The 25,201-nt window shown below is 40.0% G+C and overlaps 1 protein-coding gene and 1 long non-coding RNA gene across 6 annotated transcripts; both read right to left on the reverse strand.

Annotated features, from left to right (window-relative positions):
* Positions 1-134: 134 nt before the first annotated feature.
* PM20D2 (peptidase M20 domain containing 2) lies at positions 135-15,742 on the reverse strand. Of its 5 annotated transcripts, none has more exons than XM_054196969.1 (7): positions 15,198-15,741; positions 14,963-15,111; positions 11,275-11,417; positions 8,110-8,264; positions 5,859-5,994; positions 1,396-1,503; positions 135-601 (listed from the first exon to the last, which is right to left on the reverse strand). In XM_054196969.1, the coding sequence occupies exons 1-7, from the start codon at positions 15,663-15,665 to the stop codon at positions 399-401; spliced, it is 1,362 nt and encodes a 453-aa protein (XP_054052944.1). In that variant the 5' UTR covers positions 15,666-15,741; the 3' UTR covers positions 135-398. The 5 variants fall into 5 exon arrangements, 3 of the variants coding, with proteins under 3 accessions (XP_054052944.1, XP_054052943.1, XP_054052945.1); XM_054196968.1 differs by having other exon boundaries at positions 1,396-1,557; XR_008465721.1 differs by lacking the exon at positions 135-601 and adding an exon at positions 3,963-4,098 and having other exon boundaries at positions 15,198-15,742.
* Positions 15,743-16,467: 725 nt separating this feature from the next.
* Positions 16,468-24,289, reverse strand: LOC128907978 (uncharacterized). Its single transcript, XR_008465809.1, has 3 exons — positions 24,236-24,289; positions 23,130-23,215; positions 16,468-21,905 (listed from the first exon to the last, which is right to left on the reverse strand). It is a non-coding gene; the product is annotated as an uncharacterized LOC128907978 (long non-coding RNA).
* Between the last annotated feature and the right edge of the window lie 912 nt (positions 24,290-25,201).

Consider the following 25,201-nt stretch of genomic DNA (forward strand, 5'->3'; position numbering starts at 1 on the left):
GCCTCAAAGATCAGATTCAGCCTATGATCACCAAGTGAACAGTGCTTATTTTAGAACAAGAATTTCCATGTAAATGCTGTATTTCACCTATAAGGAATATTACTTCAGTAACACAGAAAGTCACTGACAAGGGATCTAAACACTATCATTTATTCAACACTGCAACTTAAAGACAGCATATCTGAGATCTCTCTGAAATACATCACCATATTGAATACAGCAAACATTACAGCTACATGAAATTGCACGTTTTTGAAAGCAATGATACTATTTGCTTCTCCTGAAGTCCAAAAAAAAAATCAACACATTTCTTCAGCTCTGTGTTTATCCAGCCCCTTCCGGGATTTAAACACAGCATCTCCATTAAGTCAATCCTACTGAGGGAGGTTTAATAAAGTTTAGTGTGATGCACATGCTCCTACACCAACACCAGATTCTTTGTTTGATTCTACTGGATTTATTTGTCCTTCTTCTTTTAGCTTCACCTGTCTAAAGTCTTCCCTGACTTCTTCTAGCAGACTTGGCTTGAAAATTACATCCAGTGCTGTCATTGCCAAAGCTTTTGCTGTACGCAAAGCATAGAACTGAGCATTCTGTGACCCTGGAGGAAAAAAAGAGAAATTTCAGGTTAGATTACTAATACTAGATACAAACCACTAGCTTACTGCATAAAGCATATTCTATAAAATAAAATCTTCAAGTTTCAATTGCAAGAACAATTTCTTAAAAAAAAAAATCTACTTGCATGAATTTTTCTAATGCCTCAAAACAAAACTTCACATGAAAGTACTTAACTTTCTGCAACTGATGTAAACAGGAAAATGCGAATTCACATTTTCATTTTTAGAAAATGCAGTTTTATACTGTTATCTCTATTACTTTTCCAGAGTATCATGCTTTAGGAGTAAGAGTTACTTTTATCTTTTGGCTCATGTTTAGAAACTCTTCTGAATATGCTGCCAGGGATAATCCTTCTAGTTTCTTCTGTCTAGATAGTATGCTAAGTCAGGCTTTTAGTATGAGGAGTGGTCATCCTTCCCATATATATTTAACTTCAAACACAAAACCAGAAATTCTACATTTTTTCAGTTTTTTTCTGCAACTCTGTAATTAACTAAGTAAATTGTTTCAGGGTCCATATTCAGCTCAGATCCCATCATGCTTGAAGAAAGCAACTCCATTTCTACATAGATATTCACATGCAGCCACTTTCAGATCTAGTACTTAACACTTTTATATATTTACTACAGTAGCTTTGAATACCATAGAAGCATGTGAAAGCTTTAATCCACTAACTTGAAATATTTGTAATTTCTAAATTTTCTGTAGTGAAGAGTCAGCAACATGCATAATGGTTCCAGATATAAATCTCTAAGACTTTTCACTTCCACTCACCTGCAGCTTCTGTGTACTGCTCAGTATGATTCAGTGCATCAGAGCCAATATAAAAATAAGGATGAAGCCCAGGGACTACAAACGTAACATTTCCAAAGTCTGTGGAACCTAGAAGCAGCACAGGAATTTTCTTAATGAAAAAGCGTTGAAGAGTTTTGAATGCTGTAAGAAAATGTATGATAGATATTATCTCCAGCCCATATCTAAAAAAAGAACAGCCTTTGCCCCAAATACTAAAATAAAAGCATTTCTAATGAGTCATTATCCATTCAAAAGTCTCCCATCGCCAAGATGTTTTCCCTAACTAGTCATCTTCAGATGCTGCCCTCCAGTGCGTTTCTAATCCATAATCATTTACTGGACCGCAAGGAAGATGTATCATGTTCCTGTTCCATTTACCATCAATTTTTCATCAAGCACCTCCTGACAGTAAGCTGTTAATTCAGAAACAATGAAAGCTGCAAACCTTGGGAGTTTTGGGCAGTCCGGCTATTTTTCTGCTACAGCCCTTAGAACCAGGTCCAACAGTTACTGCTTTCTACCGGTATGCAAGTATTCAGCACTAGGTAGGGGACTCTGAAGCAGGAACAATCTTTAAACAAAAAAGACTGAGAACTATTTTTTTGCCTTTGTTTTTCGATTATTCTCAGTTACGGAAACTTTAACAGCACAAGCATTCTTGAAATAACAAACAGAACTAAACTCCAGACAAAAGACTAGTGCTCTGTAGACAAAAAAAAAGTCTTGATAGCAATGCAGCAGACTTTAACGATGATTCTTTCATACCTGACTAGCACTTTCCAGTATGTTAGTGACAGTACTTATCTCAAAGTACTACCTTATCTATCTAATGATACCATCCAGAAGTAGTAGACTGTTCATAGTAAATCATCCAAGAGTCTGCAACTACTTCCTGAGTGTCTTTTTTTTTTAATCCCAAACAAGCAATCCACTCAGTATTTGTTAAAATGACATTTAGAAGCTGGAGAAATCAACATGCCAGTTATTGTGAAATTCAGATACCAGAGGAAGTATTGTTTCATAGCAAGGAAAAATAGGGATGACCAACTAAGATCTAAATTCACTTTTTTCAGGCCAATCAGAGCTGTAAGAATTTTTTTTTCTTTCTGTAGCAATGGCATATAAAATGACTGTTCTAAAGATTTAACATTATTTGTAACACATCAGGTAGCCTCCATATGATACTTTACGGAGACAAGATATTGCTAATGCCTTAAGACTTAATAATGAAGTGATTGAAGAATATAGATTTTACTTGGAAACATATGGTTATTAGAAGTGAATCCACAGAGCCTACATTATGTGATCAAAGAGGACAAGACTAGCTCAATATTTGCTCTGCCTGCAGACAAATGGAAGCAGGAAGGCTTGTCAAAAAAAAAAAGATCTTTTCCTATAAATTCAGTATGCATTTGAAGAAAATCCAACTCTTAGCACAGCAACAAGTTATTTTTATTTTCAGTAGTCTACACTATTGATCCATTCCTTGGTCAGTCTGGAAAGACAAACCAGAAGTCCAGAAGTTCTGCCTACTCCAGACTACAACCAAGAATTCTAGACTTTCCTTACTAAGCCTTAAATACACAACCTGCTGGAAAGACTGTGTTGGCCTTTTTCCCTGCTCTCACACAGCAAATGAAGCATTAGGAATTTCAGTGCATCCCAGCTCTCAGTCATGTAACTCCACTTAAAATTATATACATATCCAATCTGCTCGCAGTTTGCAAGTTATTTTTGCTGAATGCAAGGGATTTAAAGTTAGCATTTTCTACTAAGATGGAAAGGTCACCAAGCCAAAATCCAGGCAGGTTTTTAATAAAAAATGTGACAGTTAAATCTTCCCCTTTATCATACTTAGTGGCATGTTTAAAACATCAAGTGGTCCAATAGTTTCCATACAAACATGTGGAACTGTATGCTCGAGATGTACAGATCAGGTTTCCTTCTTTAAGCATAATTGCACAGTTATCAATACAATATACAGACTAGTGCAGTCTTCAACAAAAAGGTAGTGGGAGCTCCAGCCTCTCAAAAACCATCCTGAAGCTGATACTGAAGCCTATTCAAGTCCCTGAGCACATAATGGAAGGCAGTATTACCACAAATATGAATGGAGGGGAAAATGGAAAGATTCCAGGAAGCATTTATATACAGCCTCATGCTTCAGAAGTGGTATTTTCAAAAACATACTGGCTCCTTCTTACATTTATCTTTATCAGTCTTGTGCACAGGAAGCCAATGAACCCCACGAATGCTAAAAATATCAGAGCAAGTTGTCACAAGTATCACAAGTGTGGGTGCCTCAACTAAGGCATTCTAAATTAAGCCATCTGCTTTGGGAGGTTATCAGTATCCTGTAGTAGAGGTACCCTACAAGCAGGAGAAACAGGTCATGACACCTGGACAAAGCTAACTCAGATTCACATTATTTCACACCATCCTGGGCTGTGTGCCAACGAGCGGAGTGTGCACAAGGGACACACAAGGTAGTGTGATTTCATGGACTAAAGGAATTCTTCATAATGCTTAGCTGCCTAGAGCGATACCTGTAAGCAGACCGATACTAATACCCATGTAGAGGTGGCAGCGAGTATGCTCATCTGTTAACGACTTTTCTGCTGCACAGACATGGAGAAGCAACTGAGCTATCTTCCTTCCCTTTCAACAGAAGAAACTGATATCCTAAAAGAAAACATTGAAAACCATATGAAAACTAAACAGAAATAGAGGTCTTGAAAGAGATGAGACAAAACACTCAACCCCTCCCAAAAAGGGTAGCATACAAAATTCCACTACTATGTCTCTGGAGACTGTGCTTTGTTATCAATCCTGAATCCCCACTGCAAAAAATTCAGAGAAGCAGCTGTGGAAAGAAAATTCAGTAAGGCCTGCTGCAGTCTGCAATAAAAACGTAATTGCTCAAGCACATTTTGACATTCAACAAGCAATTTAAGGACAGGCACATTGAGAATTTCAGTTTAAGCAAAAGTTAATTTTTAACATTTAGCACATCATGTAACTTACATATGAAAGCACTATTAGAATTAGGTGTCTGTACTATGTTCATTCAAAGTCCTCTGAACCAGCATGATCGCCAGTATTCATGATCTTCACCCTTAATACAATGGTTTGAGGGAAGCAACACAGGGCTCCAGAACGTTTCACTACAGTAAACATTCTAAAATAAGGTTCCTCAGCACCCTTCTTAGGCTAAATGAGTAAAGTAGTAGTCTTACTTGTATGACACTGAATAAAGAAAAAAGAAATCTGCCTGCAGTTACAGTTTGTTTTTAAACCCAAGACAATGAATCCATCGGAGAAAATATGCTAGCATTGCCTTAATTTGGAAGGAAAGTAAGAAATAAGAGATAAACTACCAGAATACCATTAGATGTGCTGTCTCCCGCTCACAAACAAAAGTTTGGAGAACTCTATCCCCAAACACCAAGATCTCTATTATTCTAAGATAATCTGCATTTAATATAGATATGATTAGTACTACAATAAAACTAATTGGAGTAACAATTTTTTTATTGAAAACAATCTTTTCCTTCTAATCGAAGGGAAGAACCTTTAACACGACTGTATACAGTTATGATCAGTAGTGAAGCCCATAAAGTATCAGCAGCACCTATAAGACTTGAACAAAGCTCCTGTAGGAAAATTTGCGGGGGGAAAAGCCTGCTAAGTGTATTGAGAAATCCACCTGAGCATTCAAGAATTCAAACTCCTATTAGTAAACCTCTGAGACACCAAGAAAGTGAAATAATTTGAGACATAGTCAAGACCCAGAAGTGAACACCTACTTGAATGGCACCCATTAGAAAACTAGTCTGTTGAACTCATGAACTAAAATTAGAGGCACAGTATTACGTGTTAATGGAGAGACATTTAAATTAGGGTTACTGAAACGCTTGAACTTCCACTTAATCTCTTCAAAAACTCCCTCTAAAATATTAGTTAGATACTAGTACATTTGTCCATATGCAAGCTTGGAAAATATTGTTAAGCTAGGTTCCTAAAAATTGAATCATAAGCTTCATTCATAGCATAAACCAGAATTCTGTAATTCAAAACAACAGAATAAGCCACAATTCATTCCACATCCTCATGTTCTCAGTAAGACAATTCTTATCTTTCCATCCTTCCAACCCTCCCTCCAACCAAATCGTTTCTTTCTTGAAATGCTTTCAGAAATATTGTCAGTAAAAGATTACTGCTTTCCATACCTGTTGGGAAAATTTCTCACCTTTTACAACAAATATGTAAACACAGGCCAGAAATACAATCCTTCTACAAAGCTTCAATTTTTCTAATTTGTCTTTTTTATTCTGACCAAACTATGTTTAACCTACCTCTATCCCATTATTTTACACACTTAAGAGTTGATCAATCTAAGCTTAAGTCATAACAAAAAAAAAACCCCACACAGATCGAGTTACCTGACAAACCATTCAAGACAGAATCTTCTGATATAAACTCTATTCCAAGCTTCTTTCCATTCTCCTTGTAAGCCTTCTGCAGGCTCTTATTTGGAAGCACATTGTAGTAATCGTTTGCACCACCTTTTATTTCCACCTAGACAAGAAAACCCACATGATTAGAAAGTTTTCACCAACCTAAGCCAGTTTAATGTAAACAATTTAAAGCCCGTAGAAGTTAAATACATGTCCATACTTCAAGCTCATGTCAAAACAGACATAACTGCTAAATTTCTTTCAAAAATGTGACACTGCCAAATTATTAGCCTTGATCAAAACACAGCTTGTGTTCTGTCAAGCTTGCACTAGACAGCCAAATTCCAGAAGCATAGATTTCATGAAAAGCATCTCCAAAAATAGTAAAGCAAGCGTTTCCTGTAACAGCTTCTCATGATTTCCACTGCAGGTACTATTAAACTACATAGAAATCAATTCAGTCTTTCACCAAATTCTATTTTACTGTTTTTGTTCATAACACCTCCAATAGCTACAGCCCCATTCATGAAATGGCTTCACACAGGCAAGAAATTTGAAAACAAATGTGAAAAAAACATACCAATGTCAAGTTTCAAAAGAGATCTTAACTTTCATTCTGCATAAGGTACACATTCTGAAATCCTTTTCTAGTTCTGAAATCCTTTTCTAGTTAGAGTGGAGGGGCCACACCGGGAAAACAGCATCTAATGCCTCAAATAGACCTTAAAACTCACTAGCTCACATTCATATACACAATACCTATCTGTTCTGATGAACATAGACATGCTTTTCACAGCTGTATTAGCCATTGACCTGTAACCACAGAGCAGGCAGAACCACGTATCTTCGTAACACATTACAAGGTAATGATATTGCTGGAACCAGCAACAGGAGAGACACTTCTACTCACTAAAAGCAAAAAAATAAGAATGCTAACTGAAATATCATTCAGTTTTTCATATTTGTTTGCCACATGAGCCTGTTTAACAGGACAAAGGAAACAGAGGGATGCTTCAGCTCACTGAAAAAGAGCTAAAGGTCCCATCCATCTTGAAGGGCCAGGAGGAGTATCTTGGAAATTACAGACTGATCAGACTGTCCTGCCCTCAAGCTCCTAGGAAGATTATAGACCAAATAAATCCTCTTAAGACCCGTGTCCAGGCACAAGAATTACAAGGTGATTGTGACTATCCAGCATAGATTCCTGGAAGAGCAGATGGTGCACAAACCAAGCTTAGCTTTTCATGATGATAGTCTGGCTCAATGGACACAGAAGACATTCAGGCTCAAAGTCTTACCATCAGTGGCACAAAAATCCAAATTGCTGCCTGTTACTTGTAGCATCCATCTGCAATCAATACTGGTGCCATTACTGTTTTAATATCTTTATTATTAATGCAGACAACTCCTGTGAGACCACAGCTGGTGTACTGTGTTCAGTTTTGTGTTCCTGAACTCAAGACTAGAGCAAGTCCAAGAAAAGGCTATCAAGATTGTTAGGGTGCTGGAGAACATGATATACAAGGACAGGCTGAAAGAACTTGGTTTGCTGAACCTTCAGAAAAGGGTAAGCTGTCAGCTGGGGGGGTAGAGATAAGACAGAACCAGACTTCTTAGAGATGTCCAGTGATACTATGAGAGGAAAATTCCTATTAGAAACAGCAGAATCACAGAAGTTGGCTGAAGTTGGAAAGCACCCTTGGAGGTCATCTTCTCCAACCTCCCCTGCTCAAGCACGGTCACCTAGAGCTGGTTGCCCAGGACCATATCAATGCAGCTTTTGAGTATCTCCTAGGACAGAAACACCACAATCTCTCCAGGCAACCTGTTTCAGTGCTCAGCCATCACAGTATAAACATCAGGAAAAACTTTGTTCACCATGAGGTGGGTAAAGCACTGCTGAGAGAGGTTGTAGAATTTCATCCTTGGAGATACTCGAAGTCCACACGGCCCTGAGCAATCTGCTCTAACTGGTCCTGCTCTGAACAGAGGGTTAGACTAGATGATCTCTGGAGGTCTCTTCCAATCTAGGTTATTCTATGATTCTGTGCCATTCTACTTATAAAACAAAGCTTTCTTTCAGGACACAAAGCAACAGAAGAGCAAATAGTATCATTGACATTTTGATACCTTTCAGCTAAACACCATGCAGACAAATGCTGTTAAGCCTCAATTTCCTATTCTGCCCTACCTTATCTCCAGAGTAATGGAAACATGACCATGAATACATTCTTACTTTGCATCCTGTGGCCAGTGCTGCAGATTTGAAGCAGTTCTCAACCTTCTCTGTCAGAACAGAAAGGTCTTTCATTGAAGGGGCACGCAAGTAAAACTCTAGTTCAGTGTAAGAAGGAATGATATTAGGTTTCACGCCACCATTTTTTATTACACCTGAAGAAAGGAAAAATCACATTACCAGTGTTAAATACAAATGCTTGATCTTCAGACCTGTCATGAAACTCCTTGCTCAAAAACTAAATACAAAAGCAAAACCCAACAAAACGTTAACTGAGCATGAAACATATAAAGAATATCAAAGGTTCAGTATGTGGACAAAGTTTCTTCATCACATCAGATTAAGCAGAATATGTACATGTTTTTCAGCACAATTTCTTTGCATTCTTTGGTTACCCATTAGAAACCTAAAGACAAGCCAAACCAGCATTTGTAATTAATCCCCTGAAATTCAATGCATCAGAGTTGTAAAGCAATTTGGCTGCCATTGAAAAAGAAAAAAAATTGTTACTGGGTTCCAACTTTTGGATTCCAACTTCTAAAGGTTTCCTCAACTAGAATCTTTCCAGCTTATTTTGCCAGCTTGGAGAGAAATTGATTAAGTGGCATTTCTTATAGTGCATGGAAAGTTCATTAGATTCCTCATACTATTTCTTTAGAAATACTGGGGTGTATAATATATGTACAGTTTTATTCAAGAGTGAAGTTTGAGCTGAAAGTGCTCCCTCAAGGAAATGTATGACAACTACATAGTTTTCTATTATGGCATCAGAGGCTTTACCATGAAAGACCACAACATTTAGATATTTCAACAAAAAACCCGAAACACATTGTAGGCTTTGTTTCTACATTAGATTTCAATGCATTAACAGCTTATTGCTTTCAACAGGCTGCTTGTTTCCCTGACCTCCTATCTTCAATTTATGTATGTGGAATAAGATTTAGTTTCTTGGGTTCTACAGAAAACATCACTATAAATAGAAATGCACAAAGTTACTGACGTGTGTCACTGAAGCCTGAGAAGACAGCACTATCAGGATGCAAACAGGCAACAAATCTTTTATTTTGGTGCAGAAAACCTATTAAGACTATGAACTCTCCCCTCAGTCTCAAATACAGTCAAAGTAAACAGAATGCTGAATTAAACTACTATCAGTACTAGTCCATAACAAAAGAAACAGCTCAGATAAGAGTGACAGACATCACAGAAAAGGAACCAGCAAATCAGCAACTAAGTAATCATGCAAATTTGCATGACACATCATAACACCTTTGCTCAAAATAAGTAGCTTAACGGGCTTTCACTTGTCTTCCAACACATTTGTAAATGGAACTCGATAAAGTCTAAGAGTATGTCTACACTCATATTTCAAAGCAACTGTAATATGGACTGGACACCAGAACTAGCTTAAAAGTAGGCTGCCTGCACACTACCAATAGCACCTAGATTGTCCTGCTTCTAGACAGAACTTTCTTACAGCCTTTTAAATACAGTTTTTGAACAGAAAAAAAATCTACATTCTATTTTTCAAGGGTGCAACATTTACTCCACTCATAAGCAGGGAGAAAAAAATCAAATATTAGACAAACTGAAACCAACATTGTTCAAATAAATAAAGCATTGCTTAGAAATTCTAGACTTCAAGTAATGGAAACTATTTCAGTTCTTGTTAAGTGAGTTAACACTAAGATTTTTAGGATCACTTAAGTCAGCCACAGATGTTACTGCAAGCCTACAACACAAGACCTCCAACACACTGTTGTAAAGAAAGCATTCCTAAAGTTAAATCACATTCTGGCTGCTTATACTTTCCCAGAGGTATTCAAAATATTTCCAGTTTGAAAACCAGGCTTATGACAGCAGTTGTATCAACACAGTAAGTTTTGCTGTGGTTCAGGAATTGTTATCTCTAGGAGGCTTGTTTAGATACTTAGTTTTTTGCCTGCATTACCCATTTAGCCTTCAGAAACTACGAAAGAAACAGTATTTAGGGTTTTAAGCTTAGATCCAATAGAAGGCTTAGGCACCTCCAGTCTTAAGCCTGCAACACATGTTTCAGACACCAAAACTCATAATTGCGTGACAGCGCTAAGGCTATGCCCGCTGTCTGAAATTCAGCTGGGTATGCTGCATAGCAGAACTGCAAACATCTTCATCTACAGTCAAAAGGGTTAGGGCTTCCAGACTCCATCCAGATATCCTGGAGAGAAATACGCATATATATTATATAGCACAAGCAGCCAAGATACATAATAATCATTAGCTCAGAACTTCTGGAAGCATTTTAAGCTCTTAACAAGTTTTCCAAGTAAACAGTTCTACATTCCTAAATCCTGTAGAAATGGAAAAGTTTCTTAATTTCAACTTGGAAACAGTTGTGTTGCATGTAATAAGAGAAACCTGGGTTTATAGCTAAAGGGCAGCTTCCACCTCAAATTCTGAAACTTTCTCACTGTACCAAAAGAAATACATGATGTTGATGGAGTATGAGTCAAGCTTAATGATTAACATGTCTTACTGCAAAATGATCTTTCTGCTTCAAGGTCTACTAGATATTAAATATTAGGATTCAGTGCACATCTAGTTGATTGGGCTACTAGCCAGAACCATAGGCTTCTGCCATCACTTGTTTTTTGTACTTCAGCAAATAAATTTCAGTCACTCTAGACTACTACACCTTTCCATAAATGTCAATATAAATGCCATCTAATTAATGGAATGTCTATTACAAAAGCTATGCAGTAAGTAATACTTCATTTTTCAAAAGCATTTAATCTTACACCTTTGCAAAAACATATACATTAACTTTAAGGAATTCAAGGCCACGTACCAAAATAAACTTCGCGCTTTTTTTTTTCCCCTCTTCCTGAACTGCAACTTCAAGTGCAAAGACTTAAAATTTGCCTAGCCTCTACCTAGGTACTAGCATCCTCTTTTGAATCTGACTCATAAGCCCATTTTCAGAAATTAGTTCTGGACACTGACATGATTTTAAAGACTATATAAAAACTGTTTCAATGAAGTGGTGCTATTTCATAATATTTGAAGTGAGTATACTAATTTAGTGCAATAATGCAATATTTTAAATTGTGGGATTTTTGTAAGTTAGTATTTCAACAGCCTAAACTCTTACTTGCTGGATATTAGATTTAATGAAGATCTCACCATGAACTCTCCAGGTCGGTTTCATTTGCTGTCTTAAAACAGACAGATTGTTGTATGCAAGAACAGCAGCATCTAATGCATTAACTCCTTCCCAAGGATAAGCAGCAGCATGAGAAGCTTTTCCATAGTATTTCACAGTCACACTAGGAAATAAAAGGCATTGCTTATTTGTTTTTCATTCACTGAAAAATACTCTAAAATAAGAAGTTTATTTTGTTCACACAAATTCTTGTTATTTTTGTGCAGAACACCAAACAATTTACCTGGCACTACACTGTTGCAAAGTTGAACTATCTTTGAGTGCAGGAAGATGCTGAAAGATTTCTAGAAAATCAATGAAACAGATTATCAAGATCTAGCCAGGCAAAAGAGCTACCAGTAACATACCACTGTACAGCTACTTCCTGAGAAGTACAGGCTTCATATACTAATTAAATGTCTCCAATCCTTTTTTATACCTCCTGACTGTTCCAAGACTTAAAGTTACTAACATCCTTAAATAGAGGACAATAAACCCTTTTCTCTGATTCAAAATTAGAGGTTGATTGTCCTAATTCTTATCAAACTTCAATAAAATGTGTACAGTAGATAAGACAGCAACAGCACATTACTAAGATCACATACGAGCCATATCTAAACAGCAAAAGTCAAGTTTTATAAGTGCAATAAAGGCATAGCCTAGTATAAAATACACATTACCATGCTACAGCAAGGATGTTCTTTCCCTGCACACCTCAAAAATGCTGGTAGAAAGACTTGCAACAAGGAAGTAGGGTAGTGCAAAGGTTATCCTCTAACACATCCAGTAAGAATTCATGCTTGGCTTCGTCTTATGAGGGTGCTTTATATTAGCCTTACAAAATAATTTAGCATTTCAAGTTATATGAAAAGTCTTTACATAAGAAGCAAATATGAAATACTGACAACTACATAAGGTATTACTACTTATCAAATACACAAATATTAGGGGGTTTATCAATACTAGATATTTTAACTAGATCAGTTTGTACTCAATACCCAGTACATTAAAAATCTCCATCCTTAAGCTCAAAGAGCTCCCCTGAGACACACAAGCTGTCTCTTACCCAGCTAGGACAAGCTTAACTTGCTTGTCCCTCTGTCTTGCACAGATGCCAACCTTGCAATTTACCCTGAACTGACCCTTCATGCTCTGAACCATGCCATGGCTGTAAGTTAATAACAGAACTTAAATAGTGGATAGCAGAGGGACACAATGGAGAAAATGTCTCCTGCTACTGCCTGCAATCCAAATTAACTATGCCCTTTCCCATCCTCCCTCATCCTTCAAAACAACCAGCCACACATCCCATTCTGTAAAGTATGTTTTACTTATAATTTACTATCATTATGAAATCAAGATAAAAAAAACTTATCCATTAACATCCCAAGTATTAGACTACAACCCCTCAAATCAACTCACAAAGAATGCAGGACAGATGCCCAAATACTCTCAAAAAAATGGAGGGAAGGCAAAGTAAAGCAGAAAGTAATGCTGCAATCTTTTTTTGCCCCCACAATAAACATGTGCTTCTTAAAATATGTTCTTTCTTGCACTGCTATCGCTACACAAATGTCACATACTCAGAAAAAAACAACAGATTTTGGTGAATAATGAAACCCTAAGCCAGTTTAAGAATATTAGCAGAAGAATGTGGATCCTGTTTGACCAACAATAAACAGGCTGACTAGGTGAAGGATAAGTGAATAGGAATCAGCAAATTTTGGCATGTATTCACCAGCTATCTCACTATGTTAATTTTCCTTCAGGCACAAGCCAGCTTCAGAGTTTGCAGATACAGTAATACTATCAATTTTGTGATGGCCAGTCCCTGAATTCCTTGGAAACAACCAAAATAGCAATTAAAAATCTTCAAAGCACTCTTTGTACCTTTGGAACCTCATAATTACATAACTCATGAGATAAGCTGACTGTTTCAAGCTTTTGGAAGTAGTAAGCTCTTTTGCTTAGTACTTCAGTTCCATGACTCCTCCATAGTCAAGGTTTAAAGGCTATTTAGGACTTGTACCCTACAGCATACCATCATCTCTGAAGGAATATTTTCAAATCTTACTGTATCAAACTCAAAAGACAACTGCAAGAGTTGAAATGAACAGAAAGACAAATTATCAGTGAAAACTGCACCTTGAAGATTATGAATATAGTCATACGGTACAGCAACAAAAATCCAAGCTGAGGTAAGTCTTGAAGGATATAACAATAACCAGTTAACACTCTTTAAAAACACAATGACAGAATACAGCAGAGGGCTAGCTAGGCAAGGAAAACTAGGTGTTGCCAACCTTATCAGTTTCTATCATAAAACTCAGTAACAAAAGCAAATTATCCACCAGGAACAGCACTGGCAAAAGCAAAATGGCCAATAAAATCAAGCATATAGGTGCTGAAAGATAGCACAACCAAGATGAAGGCAACAGTCTGGACGTCAAGTCAACAATGGTTGGAAAACCAGTTATTTAAATAATACAGAATTTTGTCAGAAACAGCCAAACATAATACTTGGAACCAAGAATCATTAGTAACTATGGCATAAAATGTAAAAACAAACCTGCTGATAGACCACAGCCAGGACATTATGAAAATAGAAGAGGTTTATAATACCAAAGGAAGAACAGCATGGCAGAGCAAAGATAGATTTAAACTCAAAAATATTTTCAAAATCCTGCTTACAGACTAAGCATTCGTCTAAGGGTTGATCGCTTGAAAATGACTGAAGAGGAAGCCCCAAACATGCCAGCTGTGTCCAAAAATGATAAATAGACACTATGGTCCCAGCACCAGCTGAGTAAGGTCTGAGGAAATTCCACCTCAGGTACTGTGTGCAATTCTGGTTATGCATATCCAGGAAGGAGTACTTCAAGACAAGTCAAGTCACTTCAAATACAAACACACAAGTGTTGACACTGAGCAGCAGAGTTAATCAGAAGAAGACCAGGCATAATTTCTGAAGAGTTATATGGCTAGCTGGAAAAAAATAAAAAAGGACAAGTGAGTGTATGACTGCTGTCTATGCTTATATTGGGGGTAAACATGAAAAATCCAAGAACTACTTTGAATCTAACAAAAAGTTGATATGAAAGTTAAGTTATAAAATGGCCATGGTTAAATTTAGGCTGGAAGTTAATAAGGTTCCAAACAGCAGTCAGGCTCAGCTGGCCATCTCTTTCAAAAGTGGAAAAGAACACCTGAAACACTTCCAAAACTGATTAAAATGCATACAGAGGACTACATGACCTAGAGCCCAGGAAGGCAAGGAACTATGATCCATGAGACTCCCTCCAGTTGCATATTCTAAAATTTTGAAGAACAGGTGGTTTTTATTAAAAAAATAAGTTTCATTTTAAAATGATAACCATTTGCATGTATAAAAAGAAACACCTAGAAACATCAGAAGAAAGAATGGATTTTGGGGACACATGCAAGATTATCTCAGAGAAGTCAGAGATCCTGAATGCTGTACTTTGGAAAAACAGCTCAGAATGTCCAGAACAGTAACCTGGCTCCTTAGCTGACTGCAAATACTTCATCTGAAGGGCACCTGCAAGGTCCCTGGCCTTAAGTTCAGCCTCTTCCAAAGCAGCTCCCCTACTCAGGGAGGGGAGAAAAGACTAATAACAAGTAGACCAACCCTTTCCACTGCTCACTCACTCGTGCTCGGCCACATCGGGCAGGTAAGCCGCGTTTTCTTGCGAGGGGTGTGCCATAAAAACCACATCCAGGCCGTCAAAGGCTCCAGCGTTGATCAGGTCTATTTTGCCTCCTCCTTGTTCTTCCGCCGGCGTCCCCAGCACCGTGATCTGCAGCGCAAACCCAGAGAGAGAGAGAGTCAGTGGCCGACCGGAGGACCGAGAGACACAGCCTCCGCCCTCGGGAGGGCTCTCACCTGGACGGCGATGGGCGCCTGCTGCGGCAGGCTCTCCAGGGCGGCCTTCAGCCCCAGGGCGGCGGCGGCTCCCACCTCGGCGATAAGGTTGTGCCCGCAAGCGTGGCCAATACCGGGCAAAGCGTCGTACTCGCAGAGGAAGGCGATGCGGAGCGGGCGCAGCCCCGGGCCCGGGCCCTGAGGGGCGGCCGTGGCCCACTCGGCGCGGAAGGCCGTGCCCAGCTTGTAGCGCGGCTGCACAGCCCAGGCGGCGCCCGGCAGCTCCCCGCTGGAGAAGAAGCGGGTCATGGCGTCGTGCGCCTGGTGCTCCTCGTAGGCCAGCTCGGGCCGGCTCCAGATGTGGTGGCTCAGCGTGCCCAGCCGCCCCGCGTTCAGCTCCACGCTCTCGCACGCCCGCTGCTTCAGCGCCTCCAGTGCCGGCAGCGCGGCGGCGGCCGGGCCGCCCTCAGGCGGGTCCTGCGGCCTCATGAGGGAGGGGAGCGGCGCGGCGGCCCCAGAAACACCCACGCTCTCGCACCTGCCCACTGGCGTGTGAACAGGGTGCTGCTGCCCGCCTTTTATAGGCTTCTCGGCGCCGCGAGGCACGCTGGGAAATGTAGTTCGTCCCCACGGCAGAGCCTGCCGGCGGCGCCCCAACTGAACTACTCGCCCCAGGGCGCTCCGCGGGGCCCCCCTCGCCCTGCCGGCGCCGCCGGGAAGGGTGGCGTGGGCGGGCGGCCTGGGTGCGCTCCCGCTCCCGCCCTCAGGGACGCGTGTGGGCAGCCCTGCCGGTGCCATTTCACGCTCTTAGCCGCTGTATTTTGCCGCTGCCTTAAAGCACGCCTCGCTCACACACGTATTTGCCACCAAAACAAGCTAATTTCAGTCTTCGGCTGCCCTCTGTGCACCGCCTCCCAGAGATTGCATTCAATGCACAGAATGATAGAATGGTTGGATTTGGAAGGGACCTTTAAAGGTCATCTAGTTCCAACCCCCCTGCCATGGGCAGGGACACCTCCCACTAGACCAGGCTGCTCAAAGCCCCATCCAGCCTGGCCTTGAACACTTCCAGGGATGGGGCATCCACAGCTTCTCTGTTCCAGCGCCTCACCACCCGCAGAGTAAAGAATTTCTTCCTGATACCCAATCTAAATCTACCTTCTTCCTGTTTGAAGCCATTACCCTGTGTCCTATCATTACACTCCCTGATAAAGAGTCCCTCCCCATCTTTCCTGTAGTCCCCCTTTAGGTATTGGAAGGCCGCTATAAGGTCTCCTCGGAGCCTTTTCTTCTCCAGGCTGAACAACCCCAACTCTCTCAGCCTGTCCTCATAGGAGAGGTGCTCCAGCCCTCTGAGCATCTTCGTGGCCCTCCTCTGGATCTCCAACAGGTCTTTTTCTTCTTTTTCAAAGGAAATGCATGGCCTGTTGCTGATTTCCTCATCATCAACACGTCCTAGGTGGAAAGCTATGGGCTATGTCCCAGCAGTACACGGGCTCTCCATGGCATACGTGTGTGCCCCAGACTTTCACAAGGTGATCTACAAATCACATTACAGATGATTTATAGATGACAGAATCACAGAGTCACAGAAGGTTGAGGCATCTCTAGACATTATCTAGTCCATCCCCTGCAGTGTCAGCTGGAGCAGGCTGCCCAGCTGGGTTCTTAATACCTCCAAGGATGGAGAGTCCACAATCTCTCTGAGCAACCTGTGCCAGTGCTCAGTGAAAAACTGTTTTCTGTGTTCAGATTGAATGTCACGGTTTTTAATTTGTGCCCACTGCCTCCTGTCACTGAACACCACTGAAAAGAATTAATCTCTTCAAGTACTTGCACACATTCCTAAGACCCTCCTGAGCCTTCTCTTGTCCAGGCTGCGCACTCCCAGCTCTCCTAGCCTTTCCTCATACAACAAATGCCTCAGTCCCTCAGTCATTTTCATGGCATGCACTGGACTCACTCCAATAGCTCCATGTTTTCCTTGTGCTGGCGAGTCTGGACCTGGCCACAGCACTCCAGATGTGGCCTCAGCAATGCTGCACCTCCCTCACCCTGCTGGCAATGCTCTTCCTAATCCACCTCAGAGTGCTCTTGGCCCTCTTTACCATGAGGACTTATTGCTGCCTTATGCTTAGCTTGGTGTCCACCAGAACCCCCAGGTCTTTCTTAGCAAAGCTTTCCAGTTGTTTGGCGCCCAGCATGTACTGGTGCCTGGGGTTATTCCCAAGGGCAGGATTTTGTAATTCCCTTTGTTGAACTTTGTGAGATTTCTCCCAGCCTGTTTCTCCAGCCTGTGTGGGTCCCTCTGGGTGGCAGCACAATGCCCTGGTCTATCAGCCACTCCTCCCCATATCTGTACACTGTCCAGGCTGTTAATGAAGATGCTCAATGGTACTGGACCCCTGGGGTACACCAGTAGTGACTGGCCTCCAGCTGGACTTTGTGCCACTGATCACAACCCTCAGGGTCTGGCCATTCAGCTAGATAGCCTCCTCAGATACATCCTAGGTCTGTAAGACTGTTAAACCACCTTGACAGCATGTCAGTCAGTAACGGTAGGTGACAGAAAACGTTCAAAGGACAAATCCAAAGCATAAAGTAGGCAAAGTATATAAAATGGGTGAGCGTCTTGACATCACAGCAATTAATCAAAGAAGAGATGCTTCAAGAGGCTTGACTATCCTTTAAAGTAGTGAAAGCACAGAACTCACTACCAGAAAACTCTTCTTCCTCTGCAGAGAGCACAGCACATGGAGGGGCCAGGCAGGGCATACCTGCGAGTTCCTTGAGAGGGGCTTGCTGACCAGGGAGAGCCTCCCTTCATACCTCCTGGTACGTGCTCTGGCTGACGCTTCTCTTGTGTGGGTCTGGCAACCATGTTGTCTTCAATGAGCTAGTTCAGTCAGTAAAAATCAGCTCAGAAAAGAAAATGGATATTTTTCAGCTGGGTACGGTTTCACAAGACACATGATAGCTCTCTGCTTCCAAAAGGGTCTTCCCGGATCCACCATGATTTTCCCTCTCCCAGACAAAAACTCCTGCCAAAAGCCATGCTGTCTTTGGAATTTGTCGAACCTTTACCTGAGCTGATGCAATTCACTAAAACAGCACAAAAATAGCTTATGCAAAAACTTGGGTAATTTCCCGCTTGTTTAGTGAGTTAAATTGGGCAAAGGTCCAGAAAGTGCCATGGCAAGGAGGGTGTAGTGAGCCTAGCTGTGTGGAAGCAGCTCAGTCAGCTTAACCACTCTGGTAAATCCCATTCTGAGATTCCTGCTGGGAGCATCACGGTCGAGGACACCCCACAGAAGAAAAATTGAACTTCATTTGCAGCTGCAGCACGTTATCAAAGGAGAGAGGGGGGGTCTTGGCTGTGAGCAAAGCAATAGTTTCACGTAAGCTGAAAACTAAGCAAGGTCACAGGAATTTTTTTTCTCTGTCACAATATAAAGTTCTGTGGCTCCTGAAATCAGACTAGTTTATGAAAGACAAAGGAAAAGGTGTAAAGTATTTTTATTCATAAGAAACAGATGCTTATGCTAAATGAGGCTTCTATTTCTTTTATACAAAGCCCTTGCCTTCCTAGTCTTGTCCCTTTTCTCTCTTCTCCTCAATATGTGTTTATTGTTTGTGTGGAAGAACTACTGGATATTTACTCCAGAGATGGAATGGTGCCTATCAAATCAATAAACAATTTTCTTGCTCCTTGTTTTAGAAAGCTTCAGCTCATAGTTAGTGCACTGTCATGTTTTTTCTCCTACTTTAGGAGAAGGCACCAGTCTTTCAATATTTTACGCCTCTTTGAAAATTCATTGAATATCACCAGTAGGATGAAAACATTTATAGTCAGTATTTTCATTTTCTATAGGTTGTGCCTTGGGTTATGATTATGAGAATGTTGTATTACAGTCAATCTAAATTATAAGTCTACAAAATGCAAAATATATATCTAAAACATGTTGTTCTGGTCTACTAGACATAAGAAAGAAAAAAAATATTAATGCATTTTTTTAAAAACAAGGTAAAAAATATTTTGCTGGTATTTTGTTTGTGCTAAACAAATTATAATGAAGTAAATGAAGTTAAAAATACTGTTACTATATAGAGGTAATACAATCCAGGCAACATCATGGGTCTTTGGGAAAAGCAAGAATTGTGCATATATTTATTTGTAAGTAAACAAGAACAAACTTTGCAGCTGCTGATTGAATTCATATTCCTGGAATCGAGCTGTAAACAAATGCTTGTATTTTTGTTTTAGAGGGTGGACGAGGTTTGGTAGCTTTCCATTGGTCTAAAAGAAGGAACATCTGTTGTGGCCATAAAAAACTTGATGATCAAGTTTACCACATCCCACATTAGCAACATTAGGCATTTAGGTTGAAATCCAGATCAGACTGAACTCGGTGAAAGTTTCACTGTTAAGCTCAGGCTGGCCTGGATTTCCAGCCAACATCCAAAGTTTTTAAAACAATAGCACAATGAGTATTAGAAACAAAAGTAGGCTGTTGCTGTGTGTAGGAACTATACACGGACTTGCTTAAAATAACATTCCAGTCTGGTTTACAAAGAGCTTGATATTATGAAGTACTTATCAAGGTATAGAATACTATGAAAGTAGATTGTATGTTTAAAAAGAAAGTGTGATAAGGGCTTCTTTGGTCGGATCACAATATCAATATTACCATAGAGCAGAAGAATTTTAAAAACCTTAGGAAGAGAAATGGCTTAAGTCACTGAAGCATGTTGTCTTATTTAACCACTAATGGATCAATGATGCCATTACGTCTTACACATTTCTTATCAAGGGAAAGGAAACGCAGGATAAGTGCATTCAGAAAAGCAAAGCCTTCTCCCTATAGACATATCACTCGCACCACTTAAGACTTAATCATAGTGTGGTCAGAATTTCCTTGTCCAGTGCAGACTGAGTCAGAAAATATGAGCTTAATGTGCCCCTCAGTTTTGGTTACATCGTGTACAAAATTTGGAATTAAATCTGAAATTCCTCACACGGCATGTTTATTCCTCAGAACCTTTTTCATCTCCCTTTCCCAGTCACCTGTGTATTCACTATTTGACTTGGTGGTTAGGACCTCACCGTTTGCCCCAATGCTGTGAACCTGGACCCAAAAGGGCAAGGTAGAAGCTGTGCTTAGTGCTCAGATGCATGCACTGAGAAGGCAGCTGTGGCTGTTTGAGACGCCACGGCCCCCAGCTCTTTGTACCTGCCAAAGACGCCTGCCCCAGCTGTGGTGGCAGAATGAGACACAAGTGTCTCTGAGCTGTTTCAGTGTAAAGTCCAAGAGCTTATCTCAAGCTGCTCCCAGTTCCCTTTGCATTTTATGCTTTAAAACACTGGATTTTATCCTGAAGCAGCTTAGAATTATCTGTGTTTTCAGTCTGCTGACTTGGTTGTGTGGGTGGTATCCTCTGGGAGAAAGGCAGTAATATTTTAAATGAACACGGTTATTTTCAAAACAGTCACTTTCACGCACCATTAGCCACAGAGGCTGGTATAAGCTTTGCTGGCCTTAGACTGGTTTAACAAAACAGTGCACTTGTATCTGCCACAGATTTTCATTTGCACTCTGAAAACTGCAAGAATGCAGCGAGGGCTTAGTTGTATTCTATATTTTTGCTGATCTGGGATGTGATTTTTTAACAAGAAACATTTGTTAACCTCAAGAAAAGTTCAAAAATTGCCTAAGTATTGCCAATTAGGGCAGGCAGCTGTTTAAAAGACAAGGCTAGATAAACTCGCATTTCTTTCTTTGGTTTGGCTGTCTGATGAGTCACATAAAACTGGTCAGCTGTTATGGGGCTCCTTGAAGTTTGCACAGCAGAACGTAAACAGCGAATTAAATCTCTGGTATTACTGATATCCAATACTCTTAACACACAACACCTACTGACTGCTTGCTCTCTGTTCTATATTCAAACTTCTTTAGCTTTGTGGAAAGTGTCAAGTAAGAGAGATCTTACCCTGGAGAAAAATGGCTTGAACCCCTCACACTCCTCTAACAAAAAAATCTTGTCTCAGCTATGGCCTTTTATTTCTTACACCGTTAAATTTACATATATATTTTAACCTATAATATGGTCAGGTATTTCACATTATAGTATAGGTCAAATGTTACGGTTGTATCATTTCTGTAGTAGCAGCATCATTACCCTTAACAATGGTGAACCAGCTTGAAAAGATTTGTGATGAAAACAGCCTGATCACAGAGAGACTCATCAAGACAGTTGATGCTAAACCAGCTCCATTACTGATGCTACAAGCCTTTACTTGTTATATTAGGAGCTTTGTTGTTTGATTGTGTCTTAGATGTCCAGTTCTTTTTTCCCTCAAAAAGGCAGATTTTGCTTATTTAAAGTCTGGTAAATTCAGCGATTCATTTCTTAGCATGACTTCCTAACTGGGCTATAAATACAAACAGAAGGGAAGGAAAAAAGGTGATGATAGGATGCAAATCTTAGGTCTTGCTGCCAAATCCTACTGGAACGAGCTACCTCACCCTCAGGAAGGACAGGAGCACATCAGCCCATCAGCTGCACGTCAGCAGTTCCTGCTGGCGTTCCTGCTGTGCATTCGCTGGCTGACTCACACACCACCTGTGTGTTGTGGACAGCACAGAAAACAACCACACAGAAAACAGGCAGGGGTGTAATGGTCAGAAACTGCGGGCACTTTGCTCATCGCCATTAACTTCCTCCCACGATCTGCAAAAGAGACAATTAATCCATCTCTGTATTCATGAGACCAAGTGTTTTCCCTGTTAAATCTTTACACAGCTAAAGAGACAGTAAATCACTGTTCCACAAACCTCCACACATTTAATTTGTGCTCTCCTCTGTCTATTTTAAAAATGGCTGATAATATTTTCAGTACTTAGGGCAGTGCAAATGAGTACGAAAAATTAAATCTAGCCTGTGCTAAACTTTGAAGAGTGATACTAACATATATATGCCACTAGTTATTTAAAGTACTAACGTATATATGACACCAGTTACACCAGTTATTTAAAGTAACATCCTATGTTGTTAGAAATAAAGTTTAATTCTGCTATTGATCCAAACAGAACCACAGTCAGGCTCCAGCTCTTTTAGTCCCTTGGAGGAAAAAAGAATTTTGCAGCTCTTACAGATATTTATTTTTAATCCGTTGACCCTTTAAAGCATTACAGCTGTTTGTTCATCGACAGTATCTTTTTTGTGGGTTAAGCAGACAGAAGATGACCATTCAACTCAATCAATTCAATATTCACTTTTCTATTTTTTTAAATTTTCAATTCAAATATAGATGGAGATTTTTGTCTCATAAAAAAAATGTGAAAGCCTCTAGCTTCTTTCATATGAGTATACTCTTTGACAGATAGACAGCAAAAATGTGATATATTTACAATCCACAGAAATCTTAAATGGATTACTTCTTTAAAGCATCACAAATTACTATTAAGTACTTTGTTGTGGATTTAGTTGTACTGAGGAGCTATTGAGACAGCAAACCAGCAGCTTACTGTGTCTAATTGCAAATCTCTTTATCCCCAAAGCTGTTTTGTTATTAATTTTTTAAATCTGAAGTATCATACATTGCATAATCATAAATACACTTGTATTAAGTGTTGACATTTTCCATAATACCTTAGGAAATTACATTAAAAAGAGTCATTATTTTTACCCCTATTACTGAAAAGATTTGTACCAATCATGCAAATACAAACACAAGAAGCCTTGTGGGTGTTCATTAATAATTATTTGCTTAAGGTATTCATTTCAAAATAAATATTTGCAAAACTATACTTTATGTATTCACGGTGGGAGTATGCAAAGCAATAACATGCTGGTAATAGCTATTATAACACACAATGAATTTTTTTAGTGTGTATTTAATTTATGTGATATCACAAACTTAAATAAACAATCACAGAATATGTTTGCACTCACCACATACTCTCCTGGGCTTACTGCTGATAAGAAGTTGTTTACGGGTATAGTGAATTTGTAGGTTTGTTCAAATTTATATCAGTTTTCTGGAAAAAAACAAGCAGATACGTGAAAAAGGAAAAAATATATTTGTCTACAGGGCTATTAAAAAGAATCATATTTCTAGTTTGCATTAGTATAAACTTTGCTGACTTTGTGCATATGAATAACTCATGAGAGTGCAACTGGATTTTTTTCAGGTCAATGTCACACACGTGCAGAACTTTACCAGAGTTTTTGTGTCATTTGAACATGTGCAGTCATACACATCACTGTGAAATGAAACAAGTATGTTTTTATATGTTTAAAATCCAAGGAAACTAGAACATCCAGTATATCCAGAGACCTGTAAAAAAGTGCTGGAAATTGCAAATAGTTGTGGTCAAACTGTATTACTGAACAAAGTAGTCCAATGCATTTTGGTTTCAGCTAATGGTTAAAGTGATTTCGAGGTGAAGTCACACATTGCCCAATGACATCTGGCAAATTTAGGCAATGTGTTCTAGTTGTTTCTGGTCCAAGAATCTTTAATTACCCCAGCCTGCTTATCGTTGCCTGGAGTGAAGCTCTTTCTTTTGGTTTTAAGCACATCCCAGAGACCCTCAGTTGCAGTTTGTTCAGGTACTTCATAACCTTAACACCTTTTCATAGTTTATTATAAATCTCACTGGTCTGTGCATTTATACTTTATAGAGCCCTGACTCTCCTTCAAGTGTCCCAAATCTTTTCATGAAACAGAAGACAGAGGTGGCTCACCGTTAACAGGTGGAAGATGGGTATGCCTGAAACAGCATCCAGATGGTAGCAAGATGCTCAGGACCAGTTCCTGTAATTAATAAGTCCATCTCCTACATTCTCATGCACAATGTTCATGCACCAGCAAGTATTTGTGTGCTCTGTAGTATGCTTTGTGTATGTTTTGTATCACATGCGTGTGACGTCCCCTCTGCTTATCAGTGCTGCTCACTATATCACATACCCCAAAGGCACCTGTTAGGACTGGTGTGTGATGGCAGTGATGCATCCCCTATTCACCCATGTTGAGAGGTGCCTTTTCAGATACCTACCTGTGGATAACTTGAACATCATCACTTCAAATCAAGCGCACTATTAAAAAAGATAATTCATTCTTGCAGTGCGTGGGTAATCCATCCTGAACAGGCACAAGGGAGGGTACCGTGGAAGGAAGTTAGAGACACAACCGTGGACATGAAATATTCTTTATTTTGCGTGCTCGCCACTGGAAAACAAGGGAAGGAAATTTAACTGTAGCCTGAAAAGACCCACTAGATACCCATCTGGGACTGATTGCTTGCCTAAGTTTTCAACAAGGCTGCTGAGGAAGCAGAAAGTAGACAGACAGCAGCACCTCTTTGCTGAAAGCAGTGTTGCCCAGGATTCATCATCAGCAAAAACCAGAGGCCCTTCTTGTTGCATTCCCTCCCCACCCAGTTATAATCACCTCTAGGATGTAACTCCAAGACCTGCACTCAGTTGCCAAAAACATTATTTGATTGAATGGGCTCTTGTGATCAGTACTCTCAGTATGTATAACAGCTAGGTACAGCAAAAGGGTATTAAAAATATATGTTAAACTGCAGGATACCATAGGGAATCTGGAAACTTCTAAGTGTCAACAGATGGCACAGAGTGACCTACTTTGGAATAAATAAATAAATAAACAAACAAACAAATAAATAAATAAATAGGAGAGGCTAAAGTTGCTCTGGCAGGAGAGCCTGTGCTGGTACTGGGAAGCTGCGGCGTCTACGGAACGCAGGGGACTGACAATGGGGTGTCTCGAGGCTGCCAGCTGACTTCACAGCCCAGGCATCATTAGTATGTCTTGGCTGTTCTGTAGCCTACTCAATATGTGCTGGTAATATTAATCTGGGTTCCCTAGCAGCAGGTGCCTCTATCATAAGACTCTCTAGCATGATTGCTTTGCAGATTGGCAGAAACTCCAAGGATTGAGTGAGTCGAAAGAGCAAAATTAAATTTCCAACTCTAGCAATGTCAGGCTGGGTATTGAT

The sequence above is a fragment of the Rissa tridactyla genome, chromosome 3 (assembly GCF_028500815.1).
Source record: "Rissa tridactyla isolate bRisTri1 chromosome 3, bRisTri1.patW.cur.20221130, whole genome shotgun sequence".
Taxonomy (NCBI): domain Eukaryota; kingdom Metazoa; phylum Chordata; class Aves; order Charadriiformes; family Laridae; genus Rissa; species Rissa tridactyla.

Coding starts and splice junctions, on each gene's coding strand:
- PM20D2 (XM_054196968.1), bottom strand. CDS start 15,665: ATGAGGCCGCAGGACCCGCCTGAGGGCGGCCCGGCCGCCGCCGCGCTG. Junction 15,112..15,197: donor AGGCGCCCATCGCCGTCCAG/GTGAGAGCCCTC, acceptor TTTGCGCTGCAG/ATCACGGTGCTGGGGACGCC. Junction 11,418..14,962: donor CCCGATGTGGCCGAGCACGA/GTGAGTGAGCAG, acceptor TTTATTTCCTAG/TGTGACTGTGAAATACTATG.